This window comes from Mangifera indica, unplaced genomic scaffold (genome assembly GCF_011075055.1).
Source record: "Mangifera indica cultivar Alphonso unplaced genomic scaffold, CATAS_Mindica_2.1 Un_0067, whole genome shotgun sequence".
Lineage (NCBI taxonomy): Eukaryota > Viridiplantae > Streptophyta > Magnoliopsida > Sapindales > Anacardiaceae > Mangifera > Mangifera indica.
Window position 1 is genome coordinate 110,611 of NW_025401159.1, and position 22,163 is coordinate 132,773.

At 31.9% G+C, this 22,163-nt stretch overlaps 3 protein-coding genes across 4 annotated transcripts; 1 reads left to right on the forward strand and 2 right to left on the reverse strand.

Moving 5' to 3' along the window:
- Positions 1 to 82: 82 nt before the first annotated feature.
- On the reverse strand, positions 83 to 3,111 carry LOC123207242 (phospholipase A1 PLIP1, chloroplastic-like). Of its 2 annotated transcripts, XM_044624592.1 has the most exons (6): positions 3,028 to 3,111; positions 2,156 to 2,896; positions 1,434 to 1,943; positions 1,248 to 1,307; positions 751 to 1,167; positions 83 to 664 (listed from the first exon to the last, which is right to left on the reverse strand). In XM_044624592.1, exons 2-6 carry the CDS (start codon positions 2,831 to 2,833, stop codon positions 245 to 247), a joined length of 2,085 nt encoding a protein of 694 aa, XP_044480527.1. In that variant the 5' UTR covers positions 2,834 to 2,896; positions 3,028 to 3,111; the 3' UTR covers positions 83 to 244. The 2 variants fall into 2 exon arrangements, with proteins under 2 accessions (XP_044480527.1, XP_044480526.1); XM_044624591.1 differs by lacking the exon at positions 3,028 to 3,111 and having other exon boundaries at positions 2,156 to 2,971.
- Positions 3,112 to 16,552: 13,441 nt separating this feature from the next.
- On the forward strand, positions 16,553 to 18,489 carry LOC123207260 (abscisic acid receptor PYL9-like). Its single transcript, XM_044624614.1, has 3 exons — positions 16,553 to 16,868; positions 17,385 to 17,600; positions 17,830 to 18,489. The coding sequence occupies exons 1-3, from the start codon at positions 16,743 to 16,745 to the stop codon at positions 18,046 to 18,048; spliced, it is 561 nt and encodes a 186-aa protein (XP_044480549.1). The 5' UTR covers positions 16,553 to 16,742; the 3' UTR covers positions 18,049 to 18,489.
- Positions 18,490 to 18,639: 150 nt separating this feature from the next.
- On the reverse strand, positions 18,640 to 21,792 carry LOC123207259 (pentatricopeptide repeat-containing protein At4g01030, mitochondrial-like). Its single transcript, XM_044624613.1, has one exon. It carries the CDS (start codon positions 21,544 to 21,546, stop codon positions 18,706 to 18,708), a length of 2,841 nt encoding a protein of 946 aa, XP_044480548.1. The 5' UTR covers positions 21,547 to 21,792; the 3' UTR covers positions 18,640 to 18,705.
- Between the last annotated feature and the right edge of the window lie 371 nt (positions 21,793 to 22,163).

The window sequence follows — 22,163 nt, forward strand, 5'->3', positions numbered from 1 at the left end:
CCTGATGTTATTAATGGTATAAATTCCGTGTTTCAACTATTGGAGAATTCAGCTAATATGCAAAAGAAAGCATGCCATAATGTACACAAAAGTATTAAGCATTTATTTTATTAACAGTGTTAGTCGAAGATGATTAATACGTTCTTATGAGGTGAGAAATTATGTAAAGCAGCTGTACATGAAAGAGACACACACAGAGAGAACCCCCAATTTAATGTATTAATGGATCACCCCATGAATGGCTTCAAACACTAGTCATAACCTCCTTCGTCAACAACTTGTCACACTGCAAGTTATTTTCATGGCTCCAGGAGTGTGGAGAAGGTGAAGTAAGCAAAGGCCATAATAGATTCCTCTGTTTTCTGGCTTTACGAAACACCATCCTTGTATGTTGTCTTAAAACTCCATTTACAGCTTTTAAGTAATTGCTTGAGTCATGGTCTCTTAGTATTGTGCCTTCTGAGCCATATGCAGTAGGATCACTTAGAGTATCTAAAGGGTGGGGGCAGTTTAGGAATGAATTTAATGCGCTTGCGGTGTAGCCACACTGGGTCTTGTCGAGGGCATATAGAGCATTCTCTGGAGGAAGCAGCGGATGTGAAGGAGACGACTTCTCATCCGGTTGGAGAATAAAAATTTTGCCAAATGGAGAGTATAACACTTTCTGCATAAACAACGAGAAGATAGTCAAGAAAATAAGTAGAATGAAGAAAGATCTTGCCATGTTTGTATCATGAATGAGATACTTTCATTTTTATTTAAACAAGGGTGTGATCTTAAGGGACCATTCAGACGCTTGAGGACTAAGGCCACATGGTTGGGATACTTGCAGGAGAAGGCTCTAGGTACAATATCTCTATGCATCATCACACAATGAACATGGCTGTCGTCTAATCCCAAATAATCGAGTATCTTTTGGCCTCCACAGAACACAAACGGTGAACCAAAGGTGACGACTGGTCGAAGAGCAGAGGGCTTGACAACATTCCTTGTTAGTAGCATTAAATTTACTAGAAGAGAAAGACTACCACCAAGCGAATGACCAGTAAATTGAAGCTTAGCACGATCGCCATATCTATTTAGATGGTCCATGATCTCTGGCATGAACTGCTCGTAAATTCCTTTTGCAGCTTCATAAATTCCCCTATGAACAAGCGCATCTGTTCCCTGTGAGAAAGACAATAAGATTTTAAGGTGTCAGTTTTCTTTTTCTTTTGTTCTAATATAAAGGTGCTCTTTCAGCTCACCTCAAATTTAGTAGGCTCGAAGAAAAGATTAGCTTGCCAAGATGCCAGGGAGTCCGATCCCTGCACAGAAAGAATACTAGCATGTCAGGCATTTAGTAATACTACTGTGAACATATAGTGAAAAAGAACTTGGTTGTTGAAAAACTATGGATATAAAGTAAGATGGAGGAGGCAAAATGAATCTTCCTGAATCACAAAGCAGCGAGTGTATGTACTTGGATCATCACAAAGAAACCATTCACAAGGTGAAGAATGAAGGGACTGAAGATTCTTTGCAGCCTCTTGCTTTTCCTTCTCCCCTGCCGCAACAACTGCAGTCATTGTTGAGGCTGCTACATAAGCAGCCACCTCTGATTTATATACTCGAGGATAATTTCCTTCAACTTCTTGTGGTTGGACTCTATTGTCACAAAAATCTGTACAATCATCCTCGTGTGAATCAGAGCTGAGAGACAAAATGTCCTTAGCACGGGATTGAACATAAGATGCAGCCGATGCTGCAATCTTAGAAGCAACAGATGGTTGAGTTGGACGTATCTGCTCAGCAGTGCTTTCTGAATAAGATTCAGCAGCTCTTGGGTTAGGTAAACGAATAGAGTCTTGATTGAGTTCATCTTTTATAGCAGCTGCCTCTGCTTTCTTTTCTAGGGAAGATGTTACAAACTGAATGCCATAGTACCTTCTCAAATCCTTCGGCTGCATATCACAAGGGTGAATTTATTTCTTTGTCTATCAAGATAAAATAAAAACTAATCATTTTGTCTTTTTAATTGTTTCTACAATCCAAAGCTAAAATTGCAAATCTTTGAGCAGTTTCAGACTAGCCATTCTATTGGTTGTTCTAATTAAGAAATGGTCTAATTGGGTGATAGGCAAAACATGATGTGCAAGAAAAGAAAAACGCATACCTTAATTTCAGGTATCACATAAGCCATATTACACAAGAAAGCCAGTTGAGAAAATAGCTTGGTATCAGACAATGGAACTCTAACCAATAATCTTGAGAAGGATTCCCGGTCATATCTAACCTCACCTTCTTCTTCGCCTTCAGAACCATATTCAACTTCACAACCACCATCATCTGCATCACAATAACCAACACTATTTTCATCCCCTTCACGAGCAGCATCTCCATCTATATTCTCTTGTTGCTGTCTACTCACCCATTCTTTTCTGATTTGCATAAGCCTCTCCACCCAATTCGCCCTTTTTATCTTATTTTCTTCTTCACTGCTCACCTCAGCTTCATCAACAACACTCATATCCTTCTCTACCATATTCATATCTTTACTCGTTTCAGGGTCAAATAAAAAGGATCTTACTGAATTTGGGATTATAGAGCTTGTTATCTGAAATGGGAAGAATCCAGCTGAAGGGCAGCTCTTCGGTTTTGGTTGTGTTGATGCGGCATGTGGACGATTTACATAGTAACAAAGGCTGTTATCAGAATAAGACCTTCGAATAACTGTTCGTTTACAAAGATCTTTCCCTGACTGTGATCTGCGAAGACCATTTTCTTTGAACCTGTCTATAGTTTTTGTGCCAACCGGGGAGGTAGAAATGCCCACTGTTGTATATGCCATCATTTGTATCTCCACGAATGGTAGCCGAACTATTGACAATTAACAGTTTCCACCTCTTGGCTAGGCCTGAAAAATAACCAACCTTAACGAACAATGTAGAGAAATATTTATATAATGAGTACTGACGCTAAAAATTAGAGATTTTGGCGGAGTTACTGAAAACAAACTAGTAATGGGGAAAAGCCTTATAAAGATACCTTGGAGGGAACCAAGAACAGCCTCGATAACAACAAGAAGATCAAGATGCCACAATGCTTTTGTATTTGGTCAAGTCAGAATTTATTGCGGCCATTAGCTACATAAGACACCAACAAAACTAAGGTTATACAAGTGATCAAGACAAATACAGATACATAGATTTTGTCCAAGATCATGTTTCCATCACCTACCGTAATTAGACTGTGGTGTCAATCTAGTACTACAGTTTAAACTTTGGTTAAATTGAGGATTTGTTTAGCTACGGTATAAAATATTATTTTAAAAATAAATTATTTGAAAACTTACAAAATATCAATTATTACTATATTTAATAAAATTAATATGTAAAATTATTTTGTTTAATTAGTAGTAATAAAATAATAATATGATATTATTTTATTTAAATAATGTAAAAGATTAATAAGTGCAAATAGGTATTATGATTTGTTAAACTAATATACTTTAAAACATTTGCTTTAAAAATATTATACATATTAATAATATATTTGAATTTTTTTATATTATCAAATTATTAAATTAACTAATTAAATTTTTTTTATGTTATCATTTTATTATTAATATATTCTTTCTATAATATTTACTGTATTATTTATAATTTTAACTGGAGATATAAGTATTTTTGTTTAAAATAAAAATAAAATTGTAATATTATTAAAATTAATTTGATTATTTTTTAATATATAAAATAGATAAAATAATGAGATGATTAATTATATTATTCATGGTGTCAATTCTCATAATTTTTTAATATCGATAAATCAAATAAAATAGTTTCAATAATAAAATTTAAATTATTATATAGCCATTTATTGCTTGAACTAATCTTTGACTAAATGGTATGCATACTGAATGTCCTAGAAACTGGGTTGCTAAGTACAGTTCACAAAAGGCCAAAAAATTGGTTCCCAGCTAAGGATAGTGAAAATCCATTGAGTGATTTTCCATGACTTTAAAAAATTTAAATACATATTTATAATTAAAATTTTATTAAAAAATTTAATTAAAATTTAAGATGAAATTATTATTTAATAAAAAATTTTAAAAAAATAAAATTTATTATATTTTTCTTTTAAGTTTTAAAAACTAACGATTTCATTTTGTTTAAAATTTTCAAATTTTGAAAAATAATATTTTCTTTTTGAATTTAGAGTTTTTTTCTTCCTCACTTCGGTCATCATCTCTGACGAACAATGGCCAATATTTTGGATTGAGAGACATCACTAGGAAAAAAAAAAGACAAACCATTGCTTGCCAAAGATAGTGATCAGAGTGGTATGAAAAAAACCATAAGTTTGAAGTGAGGTGAGAATAAAATGTTACTTTTAAAAGTTTAAAAATTTTAAACAAAATAATTATCAATTTTTAAAATTCAGAAAAAAAATTTAATAAATTTTATATTTTTTAAATTTTTATTAAATAACAGTTTTATTTTAAATTTTAACTAGGTTTTTTAATAAAATTTTATTTTAAAAAAAGCCATAAGAACAAGTACTTTGGCCTTCACAAACGGACAAATGCAGACATGGTCAGTCCAGACGGTTAAAAAGTTTTGTAACGAAATTTGTCTTAAAAGCTTTCAAAATTTTGACGCGGTTGATCTTAATGGGAGGCTCGAGGCTTTTACCTTGCAAGTTAGAGTTCCGAATCTAAGTATCTCCCCCGTCTTTAAAATGTCCGTCCTCAACCATATTTGTCACAAATTACAAAAATTAGATTATTATACAAACCCCACGAGTGTACCGAAGATTTAATAAAGACAAGAAGGTGTGACCGTCGAAAGGCATGTGGTCGTGGTCACATAATTACATTTATTAAATTTGATCATTTCGTCTCTTGAAATTATCGAAAATGTGAAAAGCTTGGGATCGATGTTATTTAAATAAAAAGCTCCGTAAATATTGATAACCCTTTTAAATATATTAATGTGTCGTAGCACTCAGCTAAACCCAGTGACAGAACGGTGGAGGAACAACGTGAGATTGGGCCCGGGCCTGTTTCCATTTGCATCTGGACCAATTGGAAATCCTACCTGATTAATTGTAGCCATTTTAAGCCCTAATTTGGATAATTAAACAAAAACTACTAATGTTGAGCTTAATAAGTAATTCTAACTCTAAAAAACCGTAAGAACTTTGCAGAGAATCAAAAAGTACCTTGAATATTCAAGCATTCTTGCTGTTATTCCTTCCAGGCATTCAAAGGGAAAGTTAAATTATAACTCACTCAATTATCCAATCAATGAAATCTACCAAAAAACAGTGCCTCGACATTTCAAAAAATTAACAATGAAGTTACATACCAAGCCAGGCGACAATTAGAATGTAGAAGAAGAGGTGTAGAGAGAACGATTTTGTAAGGCGTTGTTTGTATGTGTAGTGCAATTGGTTGTAAATGTTACAGCTAAGGTTTAAAAATTGAGAATAGTTTCTTTCTCTCTTTGGTGAGATATGAATAATGCTGATATATACAAGAGAAAGAAATCTATTCAAAGAATCACTGAGAAAGTGCCCTTGTACTAAAGAGTCTAATCACGTGGATGTTCTATAAACGTTATCACCTTTATATGTGTTTTTCTTTGACATGAATGCCCCTAATGTTTTATAAATTGATTTTTATTTTAATATCAGTTTAATAGTTGCTATTTTATTTTAATTGACTCCTTTTTTATTTTTTAAGTTATTAAAAAATAAATGTATTCATGTTGAAATTTGAAATTTTATTTTTCTCTTTAAAAAATATATATTAACAATGAACTAACGGTGATTATATAAAATTTGTGGGGAGATTTAAGGGAAGTTAAAAGACGGGTAAAAAAGATCTTTATGCAATTATGGGATTTTTAAGGAGGTGGTGAGTGGCCAAATGTGTGGTTGCATCGAGTGAGAGCTGTTAGGCTTACACATTTTGCAAGCTTGGTGGCGTATGTGTACAGTAATAATATTAGATATATAATTTTTATGTATAAATAATAATATATTATTATATAATTAAATTTTTTTTATTTTTTATTTTTTATTATTTATTATTTAATAATATATTATAATATATCATTATTTATATAAAAAATGTTATATATAATATTTTATATATATATATATATATATATATATATATATATATATATAATACCTTTTGTTTTGCTTTCCCGCCAATTCCAGTGGCGTTACGAAATACGATACAAATGGAACCTACGCCCACCTCGTGCATCTTTTCCCGTTTTAAACACTTGCCACGTTTTCTGAAAGAAGATTCCACCCTCCCTCGCCTTCACTTCACCGAATCTCTTTATTGAACACGTGCCATGTCATTCTTCCGTCGCCTGCCTGGAAATTACTTCACACGTGTTTCTCATGTCTCAATGCTTTGCTTCCTCGTCTTTTGTAATGGACTGGGCATACGTGCACTGTTTTGGCCCAAGAATTTTTTTGGGTTGAATGGAACGTTTATTGGGCTATCAAAAATGCCTATCATAATTGATTGTCCAATATGAGTAGGGTTTAGATGGAATTCCTTAAAAGAATTTACATTATGAATGATACCAAAGCGACTTTAAATATGATCCTTAAGCAAGATTAAAAAATTGAAAACAATATGTTAGGTATGAATTCCGCATTAATTTTATATTATAAACTCATGATTATGCATTCTGAGGTAAGCAAATCGGGAACATCATTTGTGGGTAAGGTAGGTGTTGAATTTAATTAGAGTTTGAGTTTAGAATAGCTCAATTTCAATTCTGTTTTAATAATTTGAATTTGATCGTTGGTTCGAGTTTAATAAATTCTCTCCAAGCTAGTACAAATATGATTTAGTATGAAAGGAGTCGAGCTAGAGTTTAATTTGAGCTCCTCTATAGTGTCAAGTCAAACTCAAATTGAATTTAGTTTGATATTATAGTTAAACAAAAAAACCAATTAAAAAATATATTTTTATATGTATTAGTTAAAATAACATTATTTTAGTTTATTTTAATTTAATTTTTTAAGACTCATGAGCCTAGTAAGTCAAACACCCTCTAAACTTAAGATCGAATTCGGTAGTAAAAAATTTTAAGTTTAAGCTTATTTTGAACTTGTTTGAACCAAACTAACAAACAAATTCAATTCAAATTCCACTTTATCTATACATATATATTACTTTGTTCAAATTGTGTTTGTAATTTTTGATATAATAAAATTATATATATTTATTTTAAGTATATATTTAATTTATTTTATCAAATGATTTAATAATTTTGAATTAAAAATAAAAAAAAATTTAAAATACATATTTATATGCTTAAAATAATATATATAATATTATTCTTTTCAATATTTTATGTCAGATCAAATTTACTATTCAAAATTCAAAACCCCATCATCTTGTTTTAGTAATTCTATATTATTTTATTAATATAATATTTATTAAATAATTCAGTCATATCGTAATATATAATAAACATTTTAATTTAATTTGGCTTTGTCACAGGTAACAAACTTTAGTCTTTTCAAATTATGAGGCCTAACCATTATCGACTTATCAAGTGACACGAATCTCTTGATGTAACTTTAGTTGTTGGTTGCGGAATTAATACGACAACGTTCGGATATAAAGATAAGCTCTGATTTTACCAAAGCAAAATCTGTGAGCTGAGTGAAAATTTTATATGTTCAGACAATAATAGAAAATTTTCGGCTTGCTTCGAGAAAAGTCCAACTCCACAAGTTTGGATAATCGTTATCCATCAGCGCATGTAGGGGCGGCAGGCGGGCCAGTGCCAGCACGGCCTACTAGCCCTATGAATCGGGCAGACTTAATACTTAATCGGGCTGATACGATAAAAATATAAGACCCATGGTTTGGTCCGATAATTTTCTTTAAAATGTATTTTTTTTAATTTTTTTTTAAATCATCACCATTAGTAGGTCCACCTTGATTGCAACAATAATAGATCGGAGTCATTTTGTGTCAGACTCTTTTTTCAAGTTTTGAGCTAACTCGGCCCAATTGACACGTCTACGTATATTATTTTTCATCAAAATTTTCTTTAAACCTTCAATTTTATGATTTTATAATGAATGTCTTAAACGTAAAATACTCCCATAAAAGGAAGATTGTGATGGTTCAGGGGCTGCTCACTTATGCACAGAAAAGGATATGAAAATGAGAAAACTTGCTTAATTATGAAAATGAGAAAACCCTAATTATGAAAATATCCTTTTTATTAAAAATCTTAGTTAAACTTAAGGGTAAATTGTCATTTAATAAATAATTAAAAAATTAAATAGTTATTATATTTTTCCCTTCGATTAAAAAATCTCATAATTTTCTCTCTCAAATTTTTTTTTTCAAAGTTTGAAAAGTGGTTGTTTCTCTCCTAGGTTTTTCTTCTTTAACGATGATTTCTTTCAAGTTATCAACTAACATTCCCTTCTTTTTCTCTCTCAATTGGTTGTCTCCTTCCATTATTCATCAGACATGGAGATGATAGTCTTCGTCTCTAACGAAGACAAAATCAGAGCAAAGAGAGATGCATGTGAGGGAGAAGAAAAAGGTAAGGTCAACCAAAAAGAGTGAGTCACAGGAAAAGAAAAAACCTAAGGTGGAAATAGCTATTTTTTAAATATAAAAGAAAAATTATGAGATTTTTAAATTAAAAAAAGAAAATATGATAAAAGTTTAGTTTTTTTAATTTTTTTTATTAAATGACTATCATACCTTTAACTTTACTTAAAATTTTTAACAAAAAATTATTTATACATAGATATTTAAATTTTTAAAAATTAAAAAATAAAAATTTAAAATTATACTACATCTTAGACAGGAACAAGAGTTTTGGCCTAAATAAAATCACCCAATAACATTATTTTCATGTGGATTCTTATTGCTCCATTTATGTCTTCCTTTGGCATAGCATTGGTGGCCATGTTAGTTAACGAATCTCTCTTGGTCCAAGCCAAGTGAGATGATTTGAGTGGACTTCCAATACTTGAGCATCTGAATCTGATTGAACTTTATATTTGCTTTTTCTTTTTCATTTTATTGGACACCTGCCAGGATTTGAACTAAAATCAATGTTTGAAATGACGGCACTACACCTAACGTACACTTCGCATCAAATATAAGATTTTTTATATTATATTACTTCTAGATATATTCGATTCATTTCAATTAAGGCCAAACAACTATGTCCCACTCTAAGTTTAATGCAAGCTTCTCTTTATCTATTAATTATCAAAAATTTAAATAAATCACCTTCTTATTTAAATTTACTATTATTATTGATGATAAAAGTATTATTTATTAAAATATTTAAAAAATTAAAAATTTATCACATTTCTCACTTAAGTTTAAAAATCTAATAAATTTATTTCCACTCAAAGTTTAAAAAATAAATATTTTCCTCTAGGATTTTTGTTTCCTTCTCCAATGACAACTCTGTCAGTTGACAGTCAAGCTTTCCACCTATTCTCTTCTCTAATTGACAACTAATGATTGTAGGCATTAACGCAACATGATAACCCACAAAGCATGACAACGATGAAGATTTGGAGACGCTCAAGATCAGTGTCTCTGTCTGAAGACAAATATTTGTCGTGCTCATGAGGGACAACGCTTTAGTTCTGTAAGTTGTCGAGCGATAATAGTTCGTCCGACTCTTGAGTGATTGCATTTCGTCTCACTACCAAGCCATGACATTGTTAGCCGGTGGAGTTGTCGTAAGAGAAGTAGAACAAAAATCTTAAGGAAAAATGTTGATTTTTTAAATTTTGGTTAGAGAGAAATTTGTTAGTTTTTAAATTTAGAGAAGAAATGTGATAGATTTTTAGTTTTTAACAATTTTAATAAATAATAATCTTACTCTTAATAGTAATAATATAATTTAATATATGAATAAATATTTAGATTTTTGATAATTAACAACTACAAAATTTAGTTTGCATCCAACTTTGGCTGGGACATGGGCATTTGGCCTTCAATTAATGCTATAATTAACGGAAATTCTAGAGCCGCTCAATGTTTTATAAATGACGATGTCCTTATTTAAGTTTGAAAAAATGGATTTGTCACCCATTTATATTTATTAAATTTATTAATAAAATCTATAATTTTTTTTATAAAATTACCTTATTACATTCAATTAAAACTAAAAATAATAATTTATTGGTATAAATATTGATAGATGTGTCAATGGCATAATGGTATGTTTAACGGTAATTTGTAAATTTTGAAATTTTGAAATTACCAGGTTGTGAAAGAAAAATTTAAGGGGTTTGTGAGTGTTTTTAAAAGTTTTAGAATTTTTTATATTTATTGATAATTTTAAAAGTAATAATTATATTTATGAAAAATTGAACAAATGTAATAACTTAAGTGTGAAAATACCATGTTACTAATTATTAAAATTATAATAATATTTTAAAAATATATGAGATGGTTATAATAATTGAATAATATTATGTATATTTATTTTAAATATATATATACACATTTATATGAATTTTTATATAATTAAATGTTATTTTATTTTATATTCAAAATAAATATATATAATTTTATTGATAATAATTTATAAAATTCATTTGCTCATAATAAATTTTTGAAAATAACATTTATATCTTATCATATTTTTATAATTTAGTTTAACAAATATATTATTATAATAATTTAAACTTTAAAAACAAAAAAATTATTAATTATATATTTATTTTAATATTTAAATAAAATAACATTTAACTATTAAAACTGACACGATTAACTTAAACAAATTTCTCAAACTTTATTTTGACTTAATTTTATTTTGATACAAGATGATATCATGAAGTTGGTGTATATGAAAATAACCAAGTAACAAGTAACAACCTTGATATTCTAGGGAAAGATCCAGAAACACCTTCACACTTGAAACAATATAATAATGAAAATAATAATAATAATAGCAAGAAACCACGTTAAATAAAGGTCAGAGTAGTATTTTCCATCGAAATTTAGTTATGTTTTTTAAGTTGTATTCATAAGCTTTAAAAAATTTAAAGTCTTATTTATTAATTAAATTAATTTTTTTATTAAAAATAAAGATAAAATTATTATTTTATTAATAATATTAAAAAATATAAAATTTATTACATTTTATCTCTTATAATTTAAAAATAACATTGCACTCCTATTTAAAACTTTTTAACTTCAAAAAATAATATTTTCTTTCAAACCTTAGGTTTTTTTATTTTCTCTTTGATCACTATCTTCGGTGTTGACAACTTTCTCTCTCTATTATAAATTTTTAGCCCATGCATGAGAAATAACATAGAATAGATCTCTCTTTATCTCTGATAAAGAGATATATTTCAAGTTGCTTCATATGTGTTAACTAATAACTTATTTAAATAATAAGTTAAATGTTATTTTATTTAAATATTAAAATAAAATAACTTAAACAAATTCCTCAAACTTTATTTTGACTTAATTTTATTTTGATACAAGATGATATCATAAAGTTGGTGTATATGAAAATAACCGAGTAACAAGTGACAACCTTGATATTCTAGGGAAAGATCCAGAAACGCCTTCACACTTGAAACAATATAATAATGAAAATAATAATAATAATAGCAAGAAACCACGTTAAATAAAGGTCAGAGTAGTATTTTCCATTGAAATTTAGTTATGTTTTTTAAGTTGTATTCATAAGCTTTAAAAAATTTAAAGTCTTATTTATTAATTAAATTAATTTTTTTATAAAAATAAAGATAAAATTATTATTTTATTAATAATATTAAAAAATATAAAATTTATTACATTTTATCTCTTATAATTTAAAAATAACATTGCATTCCTATTTAAAACTTTTTAACTTCAAAAAATAATATTTTCTTTCAAACCTTAGGTTTTTTTATTTTCTCTTTGATCACTATCTTCGGTGTTGACAACTTTCTCTCTCTATTATAAATTTTTAGCCCATGCATGAGAAATAACATAGAATAGATCTCTCTTTATCTCTGATGAAGAGATCTATTTCAAATTGCTTCATATGTGTTAACTAATAATTTAAAATAGACATAAGAGATTGTCAGTGTCAAAAATGATGGCTGAAGGGATGAAGAAGAAATTAAAAAAAAAAAGATTTTTCAAAATTAAAAAATTTTAAACAAAAATAAAGTTATTAGTTTTTAAAATTTTAAAAAATATATAATAAATTTTATATTTTTTAATATTATTAATAAAATAGTAATTTTATTTCTATTTTTAATAAATAATTCTAATTCTAATTATATTATAAATTAAAATTTTAAAATTTTAAATTCTACGATATAATATAAAAAATGTAACTAAATTTGCATAGGAGATAGCCCATCAACCATAAATAAATAAATAATACTTTGACTGTACAAACTTATCCTCGACTCGGTCCGGCTCTATAGTGCAAGTGCATCAGAGCTTTGAATGTGGCAGGAAAAGACAAACTCGTGCACTGTACAGAATTTGTCTTTTATAAAATTCACAGGAACATGATGCCATTGCTTCTCTTATTCTTTACTTTGAACTTTAAGACCTCGCAAACTTTTCTCAAGACGCCCCATAATTTGGAGCTTACCTAACCCAACTCATTCCCAAAGAAGGTGCTGCCAAAATAAAGCGTATAAAAAGTGATTCTCTATTGGCCAAAGGACGATTCCCCGAAAACCCCACCCCACATTTTCAAAGCTATGTAGGTAAGGTCTAAAAAAGGCCAAACAACTTATTCCCCCCAGAGTATGCTGATTTTTAAACTTTTTTTTTTTGCTAATTTTAAAAATTATATTTATCTATCTATAGATAATTAAAATTAATCGAATCTATTAGTTATATTATATTTTCTTCTAAACTCTACAAATTAACAATTTTTTTCAATCTAAGTTTTCAAAAACTATATTTTTCCCTTAGAGTTTCCAAATTTTTAGATCCAATTTTTTTTTATGATGATCAAAGATCTCTAGGCACTGTCTTTTCCTCTTTGACCTATCCTCCTTTCAATGCCATAAGATGTCGTCATCAATAAAGACGACTTGTCTTCTTCAGAGATGAAGATGTGTCTTCGTTGATGAAGAATGCATCTTCGTCGACGATGACACCTCACGGTGTTAGAAGGAGCACTGTCGAAAGAAGGATATGTTGGAGAGAAAGAGACAATGTTTGGAAATTGTTGGTCATCACCAAAAACATTAGATCTAAAAGTTTGGAAACTCTATGGGGAAAATACAGTTTTTAAAAACTTGGGTTTGAAAAAAATTGTTAGTTGTTAGGGTTTATGGGGAAAAATGAAATCAATTTTAAGTTTATTTTTAATATTAAATATAAAATAATGATTTTACTCTTAAAACTAACAAATTTAAACAGTCATGGGTGGGTAAATAAAATTTTCAAAGTTAATGAGGAGAAACTTGAAAAAACAACATAGTTTGGGTGGGAATAAGTCCTTTGGCAGTTAAAAAACCAAAGTTTTATCTATAAGTTAATTTTTGTTAAAAGAAATAACGATAAAATCGTCATTTCATTCATTAAAAAAATATATAAAATTCCTTACGTTTTCTCTCGAGAGAAGGACTATTTCCCACCCAACTTTTGATGCGTTTTCAAAATGCCACCCACACCAGATGAAAATCCAGTTTTCCCACCCATGACCAAACTGCCGTCCATTTTTTCAGTTAGGAACAGGAGCAAAATTGTCATTTACTATTTAAAACATTAAAACTTTAAAATTTTACCATTTCCCCCTTCAGGTTTTAAAAAGTAATAACTAACCCATCCTCAAAGTTTGAAAAGTTTAATTTCACCTCCCAGGGTTTGCTTCCTTCTCCGGCCACCACCGACGGCCGCTGCAATCGATCGATGGGAGATCTCCGACTACAAAGGATGACCCTTCGTCGTCCAAATCTAGAAGAACAGACGAAGGACGACGCTTCGTCGTAGCGTCTGGATGACGCGACGAGCGATGAAGGACGACGAAGAGTCATCCTTCGTCGTCTGGGTGGAGCGGCGAAGAGAGACCTCTTCGTCGCACGGTGGTGCGACGAAGAGATCTCTGTCTCTTCGTCGCATTGTGCGACGAAGAGATCTCCGTCTCTTTGTCGCACCGTGCACCAGGAGAAGGAGATTTCCGTCTCTTCCTTCTTCGGCCACCACCGCCGTCGCACCAGGAGAAGGAGGAGGCAGGTGACTACGCCGGAGACGACGCCGGGAGATGAAGTTGAAGAATGGGGGTGAAACTGCTAGTTTTGAAAGTTATGGGGGGCGACTGTTTTTTTGAAAAATTTGGAAACCCTAGGTTTGGGGGTGAAAATGTTAGTTTTCAAAGTTTAAAAACTTTAGGTAAGGTGAAATGTTAGTTTCTAAAACCTAAGGGGGGTGAAGGAAAACCCTCACATCAATTTTGGGATGAATTTTGCAGAGGGGTATTTTTGTCATTTCATCTAACAAGGGTAAAATGGACATTTTACCCTTATGCAAACAGAAACCATCCACATTAACGGCTCATGGGTGAAAAAACTGGATTTTCATCTGGCGTGTGTGACATTTTGAGAACGCATCAAAAGCTTGGTGAGAAATAGTCCTTCTCCCTTTTCTCTCTCACATTTTAAAAAACTAACAACTTTATCTATGTCTAAAATTTTCTAACTTTTTAAAGTAATATTTTTCTCTCTAAAGGCGACAACGCTTCAATCTAACATCTTTGGCCACCATATCTTCACTCTCTGGTGCAAGAAGAAGCGACGAAGACATTTCGATTCGTCTGAATTGACAAAGTCTTCATCGATTTTAGACTAATTGAAGGAGTCAATGAAGACTTGTCTTCGTTGCATCATTTGGAATCTTCGGAGAGATGAAGGGTGGCTAGTGAGGTGATAGGTTGAAACGTTTTTTCGGGTGGTTGGAAAGCCTCTAAAAAATAAACCTTAAGTTTTAGAGAGAAAAAAATGTTATTTTTGAAAGTTAGAAAACTTTAGACAAAAGTAAAGTTGTTAGTTTTTAAAACTGTGGAGGGAAAACATAATAAATTTAATATTTTTTAATATTATTAATAAAATGATGATTTTATCTTTATTTTTTTAATAGAAGTTAATTAGTCTATGAGTAAAATTTTTGATTTTTCAAATTCTATGAATATGATTTTAAAAACATACTAACACGCGGGGGGGTGGTGGGGGTGTGCGGTGGTGTGTGGTGATGGAGGGAGGGATTGGGGGACTGTATTCTCACAAATATATACGGTCACAATTGCCCTACGTTGGATATGATATGATCATTTGGAAATTCTTATAATAGATTATATTTTTTGGATCATTTTTATTTTTTTGAGTTGCCCAAAGGACTACTTTCCACTCAAAGTATGCTGATTTTTTAAGTTTCTCTCTATTAATTTTAAAAATTTCATTTACCTATTTGACAGATGGTTAAAATTAACAGTTTCAAGGGTAAAATCATCATTTTATCTGTAATATTAAAAATATACTTAAATTTGATTTTATTTTTCTTCTAAACCCTAAAAATTAATAATTTTTCCTAACCCAAGTTTTCAAAAATAATATTTTTCCTTTAGGATTTTTAAACTTTCAATTGAATTTTTCGATGAAAATCGATGATTTCCAAACAATGGTCCTTCCTCTCTGACATCTCTTTCTTTCGATCGTGCTCCTTCTTGTCTTCCTCAGTTTTGTCATCAATGACGTTGTCTAGAAATTGTTGATTGTCGTCAAAAAATTTAATCTGAAAATTTAAAAATTTTACAAAAAAAATATTATTTTTAAAAATTTAGATTAAAAAAAATTATTAATTTTTAAGATTTAAAAAAAAAATATATAACTAATATATCCGATTTATTTTTTTTATCTGTTGGTAGATAAACAAGGTTTTTAAAATTAGTAAAAGAAAACTGCGAAATCACCATACTTAAGGGGAGAATATTCCTTTGGCCTTTTGAATTCTTAAAATAAAAAAATTCAACCAAGGGAAATGGTGGAAAGATGACAAAAACGGGTGAGTGGACGGGTGATGGAAATTAAATGATTGAAAATGTGGCGATGATTTGATTTGAGCTAACGTGGTCCAATTACAATCAAGAAATTCAAGGGATATCAAGAAGGTGACACCTGGAACTCTAATTACCGTTTACGTCAACTTGAATTAAATATTAAAACCTGTTTCTTCAAGCAATAAAATTGGAGTGGAGTGGAGGGGTTGAATTGGATATGGCTGAAGAGCACCACCTGAAATTCTGACATGCACGGCACACAAGAACATGAAAGCAGTTGTATAATATTTTTTTAATCCTTATTTAATATTAAAACTACTTGATACTTGTAAGGACATTTTTGTCATTGTAACAAAATAATTGTCTTCTTATTCGTACAAAATAATGGAAATATTTATTTCAAAACGGATCAAAAGGAAAGGATAAGTAACGTGTATTTTTAAGGGTGGGGGCCCACGAGGATCACGCTTTGAGATGAGGAGAATATATTTTTATTTATAAAAAATATATTAAAAAAAATTATATTGTCGGTAATTTATGATTTTTGATAGCCTGCCTAACCCAAACCAAAGCTAGTTGTAGAAAGAACTACTTTGAACCAAGTCCTCTGTAACTGCTAGAAAGCTTATCTCTGTTTTCCTTTATTTAGAAATTTACTCTCATAATTTCCAGTTTTTAAGCGAGACTGTCTCTCTGTGTCTGATCAAAATGAACGGTGCTGATGCTTACGGTCTTGTGGAGGCGAATTACATACGGAGGCATCACAGGCATGAGCCGACAGAGAATCAGTGCACTTCAGCTCTTGTTAAGCATATCAGAGCTCCTGTTAATCTTGTAACTACTTTGCTGCCATTAGATCTTTTTTAATCTTGTTTTTAATTTTCTTCGATTAACTCAAGCTTTGATTTCTTTCGTTTTCTTGCATGTTTGACTTTGTTTTCGTGGATCTGAAAAATATTTTAAGTTCTTTCTAATTTTCGTTTAATTTACTTAATTATTCTGGTTATTGGTTGTTTCACGTGAAATTATGGAGTTCTGTGTTTAATCATTTTTTTCTTCGGTTCTTTTTGGTGGTTGACTGAAGTTTTCTTCTCTTTTTTCTGTTTGGTTGCTGCGAAAGTACAGAAAGGGAGAAAACTTTTAACCTTAAAATTTCCATTATAGTATCTGTTGTTGTTTGGTTCTGGTCTATATTGCTTGGCTATTTTTGTTATAATTTTTTCGTCCTCTTTGCTGTTTTCCTTCTACTTTTTTCCTATTTAAAGCCCCAAAAAAATGGAGTTAATGTTGTTGAATTAGTTGATTAATGATAAAGCAATTTTGGTAAGTAACATATGATGAATTGAGCAGGTGTGGTCTTTAGTTAGGCGATTTGATCAGCCGCAGAGGTACAAGCCATTTGTTAGTAGATGTGTTGTGAATGGGGACCTTGGTATCGGAAGCGTTAGAGAAGTTAACGTTAGGTCCGGGCTTCCTGCTACAACCAGCACTGAAAGGCTGGAACTTCTTGATGATGAAGAGCACATTCTTCAAATCAAGATTGTTGGTGGTGATCACAGGCTGAGGGTATACTTACTATTCCTTTCAGCTATTTCTCTCTAACGTTTCACAGAGTACCTTCTTGTGAGTTGAACCAGTTTGATTTATGAGTAAATCGTTTATAAATAAATAATTTTGGGCTCTGGATTAAACGTTGTGGCTTTAAGGGAGGTTGAAAATTGCCATGCCATAGAATATATAGCTATGAGTTAATTGTTTTCTTGATGGGTTTTCTTCTTGTTTATTAAATTTGTAGAATTATTCTTCAATCATGACTGTCCATCCGGAGATTATTGATGGGAGACCTGGAACACTGGTGATCGAGTCATTTCTTGTGGACGTGCCAGAGGGAAACACCAGGGATGAGACATGTTATTTCGTTCAGGCTTTGATCAGGTGTAATCTTAAATCACTGGCTGATGTCTCAGAGAGGATGGCTGTGCAGGACCCAATGAACCAACAAAACCGATTCTGATGAAGCATGTTGATTAAAGTGGTGTATAAATTTATGGTTCTAGCTTCCAAAAGGTCTTTAGAGATTGGTAGGAGTTGCCCAACCTTCTTCTCAGAAGTTTTGAACACAGTGGTGGCTTTGCCTTTGGCTTTCCTTTTCCATCACCTCTTCTACTCTTACTGCTTGCTTTTACATGTATTTGTTTTTCTATCTCAACACTTTACCCTGGCCCTGCTTTAGTACCAAAAGTATAGGTTCTTTTGGCGAGTTTCCCTGAATGGAAAAGGTTGAGTTAAAGTCACTTCTTTGTTTTACTGGGTTTTTCTGTAAATATTTATGTAACAAATACTAGTTGCCTTTGCGATACTGGTTTGCATGTTGTAGTTTCACCGTCTATGTGCAGGAAGATTCAGTAGAGAACCTCTTCAGTAGCAGTAAAATTTGGTTGCTTGTTTTTTGGTATATGCAGTGGCTTTCTGAGTAAATTATTGCCTGCCTTTGTTTTCCAGCATGCTGTGCTTTTAGGCTGTTGTTCATTTTAGAGAAAAACTCAAACATCTAAGTTTTAGCTGACAAATGAGGTGTCACCACCCTCCTGAACAAGAGAAAGGATTGGTTTCTAAATATCTAATAAATAAAATTCTGAAAAAATATAATCACAGAATGCTAACAACTCGCCTATTGCAAGCAGTCATTGCAGGAACACCTGCCTTCTCTAAAATGGTGAAACCGAATCCCATCCCTCAGCAAAATCTCTCGGCCTCGAACTAAAGACATGTATTTTACAGCAGTGTGACAATCAGAACACACTCTTGTATTCTTAATTACCTTGATGGGAGCCTTGCCTTTCATCTTCATCAGTCCGTAAGTGATGGCCAATTTCTCAGTATGACTCAACAATACCTTCTCCTTCTCTGCTTCAACAATGTTCTGACGTACACAATTGAGGTCCGGCTCATACCCAAGTTTCTTCATTTCAGAAACCAATTGATACAGCTCGAAATATATTTCAGCTATATCTGGATGAGGTTTCCCTTCGGCAGAGAACACATGAACAAGCTGATCAATTTGAATCCAACTCCATACCTGCCCAATTTTCACCCCTGCATCATTCATCAAATCTTTAATGCGTTCAACATCCTCCCACCTGTTTGACATAGCATACAAATTCATCAGCAAAACATAATTAGCAGAATTATATGGTTCCAACTTAAAAAGTTTCTTTGCTGCAATCTTTGCTAACTTCAGGTTTCCATGGACCCGACAGGATCCAAGAAGAGCACCCCAAATAGTAGCATCTGGTTTTACCGGCATTGTTTGAATAAAGTCCCAAGCTTCATCAATATAACCAGCTTTACCAAGAAGATCCACCATGCATGAGTAATGCTCTATTGTGGGCGTTATACCATATTCTGTGCTCAATCTATCAAAGTATTTCCATCCTTCATCAACTAAACCCGAGTGCTTGCAAGCAGAAAGGAGAGCTGTGAAGGTTATTTCATCTGGTTGGATATCTGCTCCACACATCTCATCAAAAAGTGAAATTGCTACTTTCCCATGGCCATAAATTGCAAAACCCATAATCATGCAATTCCAAGAAGCTAATTGTTTATTTGCACTCTTCCTGAACACCACTTCTGCACTTTTTAAATGGCCAGACTTGCTGTACATGTCAATTAGTGCTGTCACTATATATACATCTTCAGTGTAATAATTTTTTAGGGAGAAGCAGTGTATCTCTTTACCCTTTGGCAACAGACCTAGGCCTCCACAAGTTTGAAGCAAGCTGGACATCGTGGCAGAGTTCGGCTTGATTCGCTCTTGCTGCATTTGGATGAAATATTTAAAGGAATCGAGATAATTTTTGTTTTGTGAGCTACCCGATATTAAAGAAGTCCATGAAACCACATTAGGATCCAATCCTGAATCTTTCATTTGATTAATGGCTGCCAAAGCTTCCTTATTCTGACCCCAAATTGAATATCCCGCGACCAGACTATTCCATGTTACTAAATCAGTTTGAATTCCTTCCTCTTTCATCTGATTCAATAACTTCTTAGCATCATCAAACAAACCTTTGAAGCTATAACCTGATATCAATGAATTCCAAGCAAAAATATTCCTATTCTTCATTTTATCGAAAAATTTTCTAGCACTATCTAAGTAATCATTCTTCACATACATGTCTATCAGCGAAGTTGCTACATATACATCATACTCAAGTCCATTTCTTATAACATAGCCATGGAGTTCTTCCCCATATTTCAAGTGCTCCAATTTGGTAACAACTTGAAGAACAATAGAGACAGAGCTTGGATTTGGCCTGAAACCCAAACTCTGCATTTTATGCAAAACGGCCAGGGTTTCTGTATATGAACCATGAAGAAAATTGCCTGACAAAAGGCAGTTCCAGGTTATTATATCAGGTTTTACATTGGATGAATTCATTTTATTGAAAAGATCCCAAGCATTTTTTACAGAACCAAGGGCAGCATAACTTGAAATCATTGAGTTCCATGAAGATAAATCACGATCTTTCATCAAATCAAAAACTGTCCTAGCTAGTTGAAGCTTGTTATTTCTAGAGTACATGCTAATCAAGGAATTAGATATTGGCAAATTTGAGTCCATAGCAAATTTTAGAACATACCCATGTATTTGCTTTCCTTCATTGAGAGCTCCCATTTTTCCACATGCTAGCAGCAACATCACAATTGTTCTGCTATACGCTCTTGCAAAACAAAACTGCAATTCTCGAAACAATTCAATGGCCTTTGTCCATTGTTCATTCCTCAAGTTTACCAGGACTGCCTCGTTCCACAACAAGTCTTCTCGAATCGAAACTTCGTCAAATACTTTATTAGCACTTTCTGCACCCCAACATTTTCCATAAAAGTTCATCAACGCACACGTCACATGCATATCGAAGTCTAGGCCTCTTTTGATCAAACTAGCATGAACCGCCACACCTTCCCAAAATGCAATTGCTCTAGTGCAAATCTTCAAAACCATTGTAAGAACTCTGCTATCATACATTAACCCTTTACTATGCAACTCACCGAACACCTCAAGAACTTGCTGTACTGTCCCCCCGAAACTCTCATATTCTTTCCAAAAAGAACTCCATTCTATATAATTCTTCGAATAACCGACAAAGAAAACCTTGGCAGCCGATTCAAAATCACCAAACTCCAAGTAATACAAGATCAAATTTTTAGCCATTGTGTCTGAATTCCCATTCTTGCTTATTTTTATCATCTGGGCATGCTTTAATCTAACCGAACCCAAACTTCCGACTTCATTTGTTTCATTTAAGAAGCGAAAATCTGGTGTAGATGGAAAGGGTTGGAGAGAAGAAGTTGGGAGTGACGTGGTTCGGAGAGAGGCGTCAGTGATAGCAAGAGCAAGAAAAGTCGGTGAATGAATTACTTGTTTTTGGTGGTAGGGGGGTGTATTTTGATGGAGGGTTGTGTCAGAATTGAATAGGTGGAGGCGTTGGATCGGACACAACTTGGCCATGGCGGTCTTTTGGCGGGTAAGATCGTGAAGAATTAGCAGTTAAATAGAAAATAGTAAAAAGCTTTGTGCTGCCAATGGAGGCATAGTTCGATTTTTTTCCATTTCATTTTTTCTGGATAAGGTTTATCCTGAATCCTCGTGTCCTAAAACGAGTCGTTTTGATATTAGCCTACACTTTCATCTAAACGCACCGTATGTCTCTATACTGAATATCTGAATTTGATGTCCTCAAAAAGGTCTTTTAAAGCAGGACTCAGTGAAGATTCGAAATAAGTTATAGGACAAACTTTGTTGAGACTTCAAGATCTTTCTTGTTAAAAAAAAAAACATAAAATTCTCGATTTATTAATGCATTCTTTATGCTGTTGTTGCATGGTTGAAAATTTTCACCAAATGCCTACAAAGAAAAAATTGAATGATTTCATTTCACCACATATATACAAAAATTGCAGAGTTTTCTTATTGTGGGTCGGGCGAGAATATGGAAATAAAATTATATAAACAGAAGCATGAGTGATTGAAAATAGAAATTTTAATAGAAGAGAGTGAATATTTTCCCTCTCACCCTTGTTAAGCAGTGAAAGCAGTCTTGGTAAGCAGGGAACAGCTTGTTTACA

Bases quoted from the DNA above. Each gene is read 5' to 3' on its own strand.
- LOC123207242 (XM_044624592.1), bottom strand. From the start codon at position 2,833: ATGATGGCATATACAACAGTGGGCATTTCTACCTCCCCGGTTGGCACA. The intron at 1,944-2,155 runs GTATGCGTTTTT...TGTGATATGCAG, and splicing joins ATGTGATACCTGAAATTAAG to CCGAAGGATTTGAGAAGGTA. The intron at 665-750 runs GAAAGTATCTCA...TTGTTTATGCAG, and splicing joins ACCCTTGTTTAAATAAAAAT to AAAGTGTTATACTCTCCATT.
- LOC123207260 (XM_044624614.1), top strand. From the start codon at position 16,743: ATGAACGGTGCTGATGCTTACGGTCTTGTGGAGGCGAATTACATACGG. The intron at 16,869-17,384 runs GTAACTACTTTG...TGAATTGAGCAG, and splicing joins TCAGAGCTCCTGTTAATCTT to GTGTGGTCTTTAGTTAGGCG. The intron at 17,601-17,829 runs GTATACTTACTA...TTAAATTTGTAG, and splicing joins GTGGTGATCACAGGCTGAGG to AATTATTCTTCAATCATGAC.
- LOC123207259 (XM_044624613.1), bottom strand. From the start codon at position 21,546: ATGGCCAAGTTGTGTCCGATCCAACGCCTCCACCTATTCAATTCTGAC.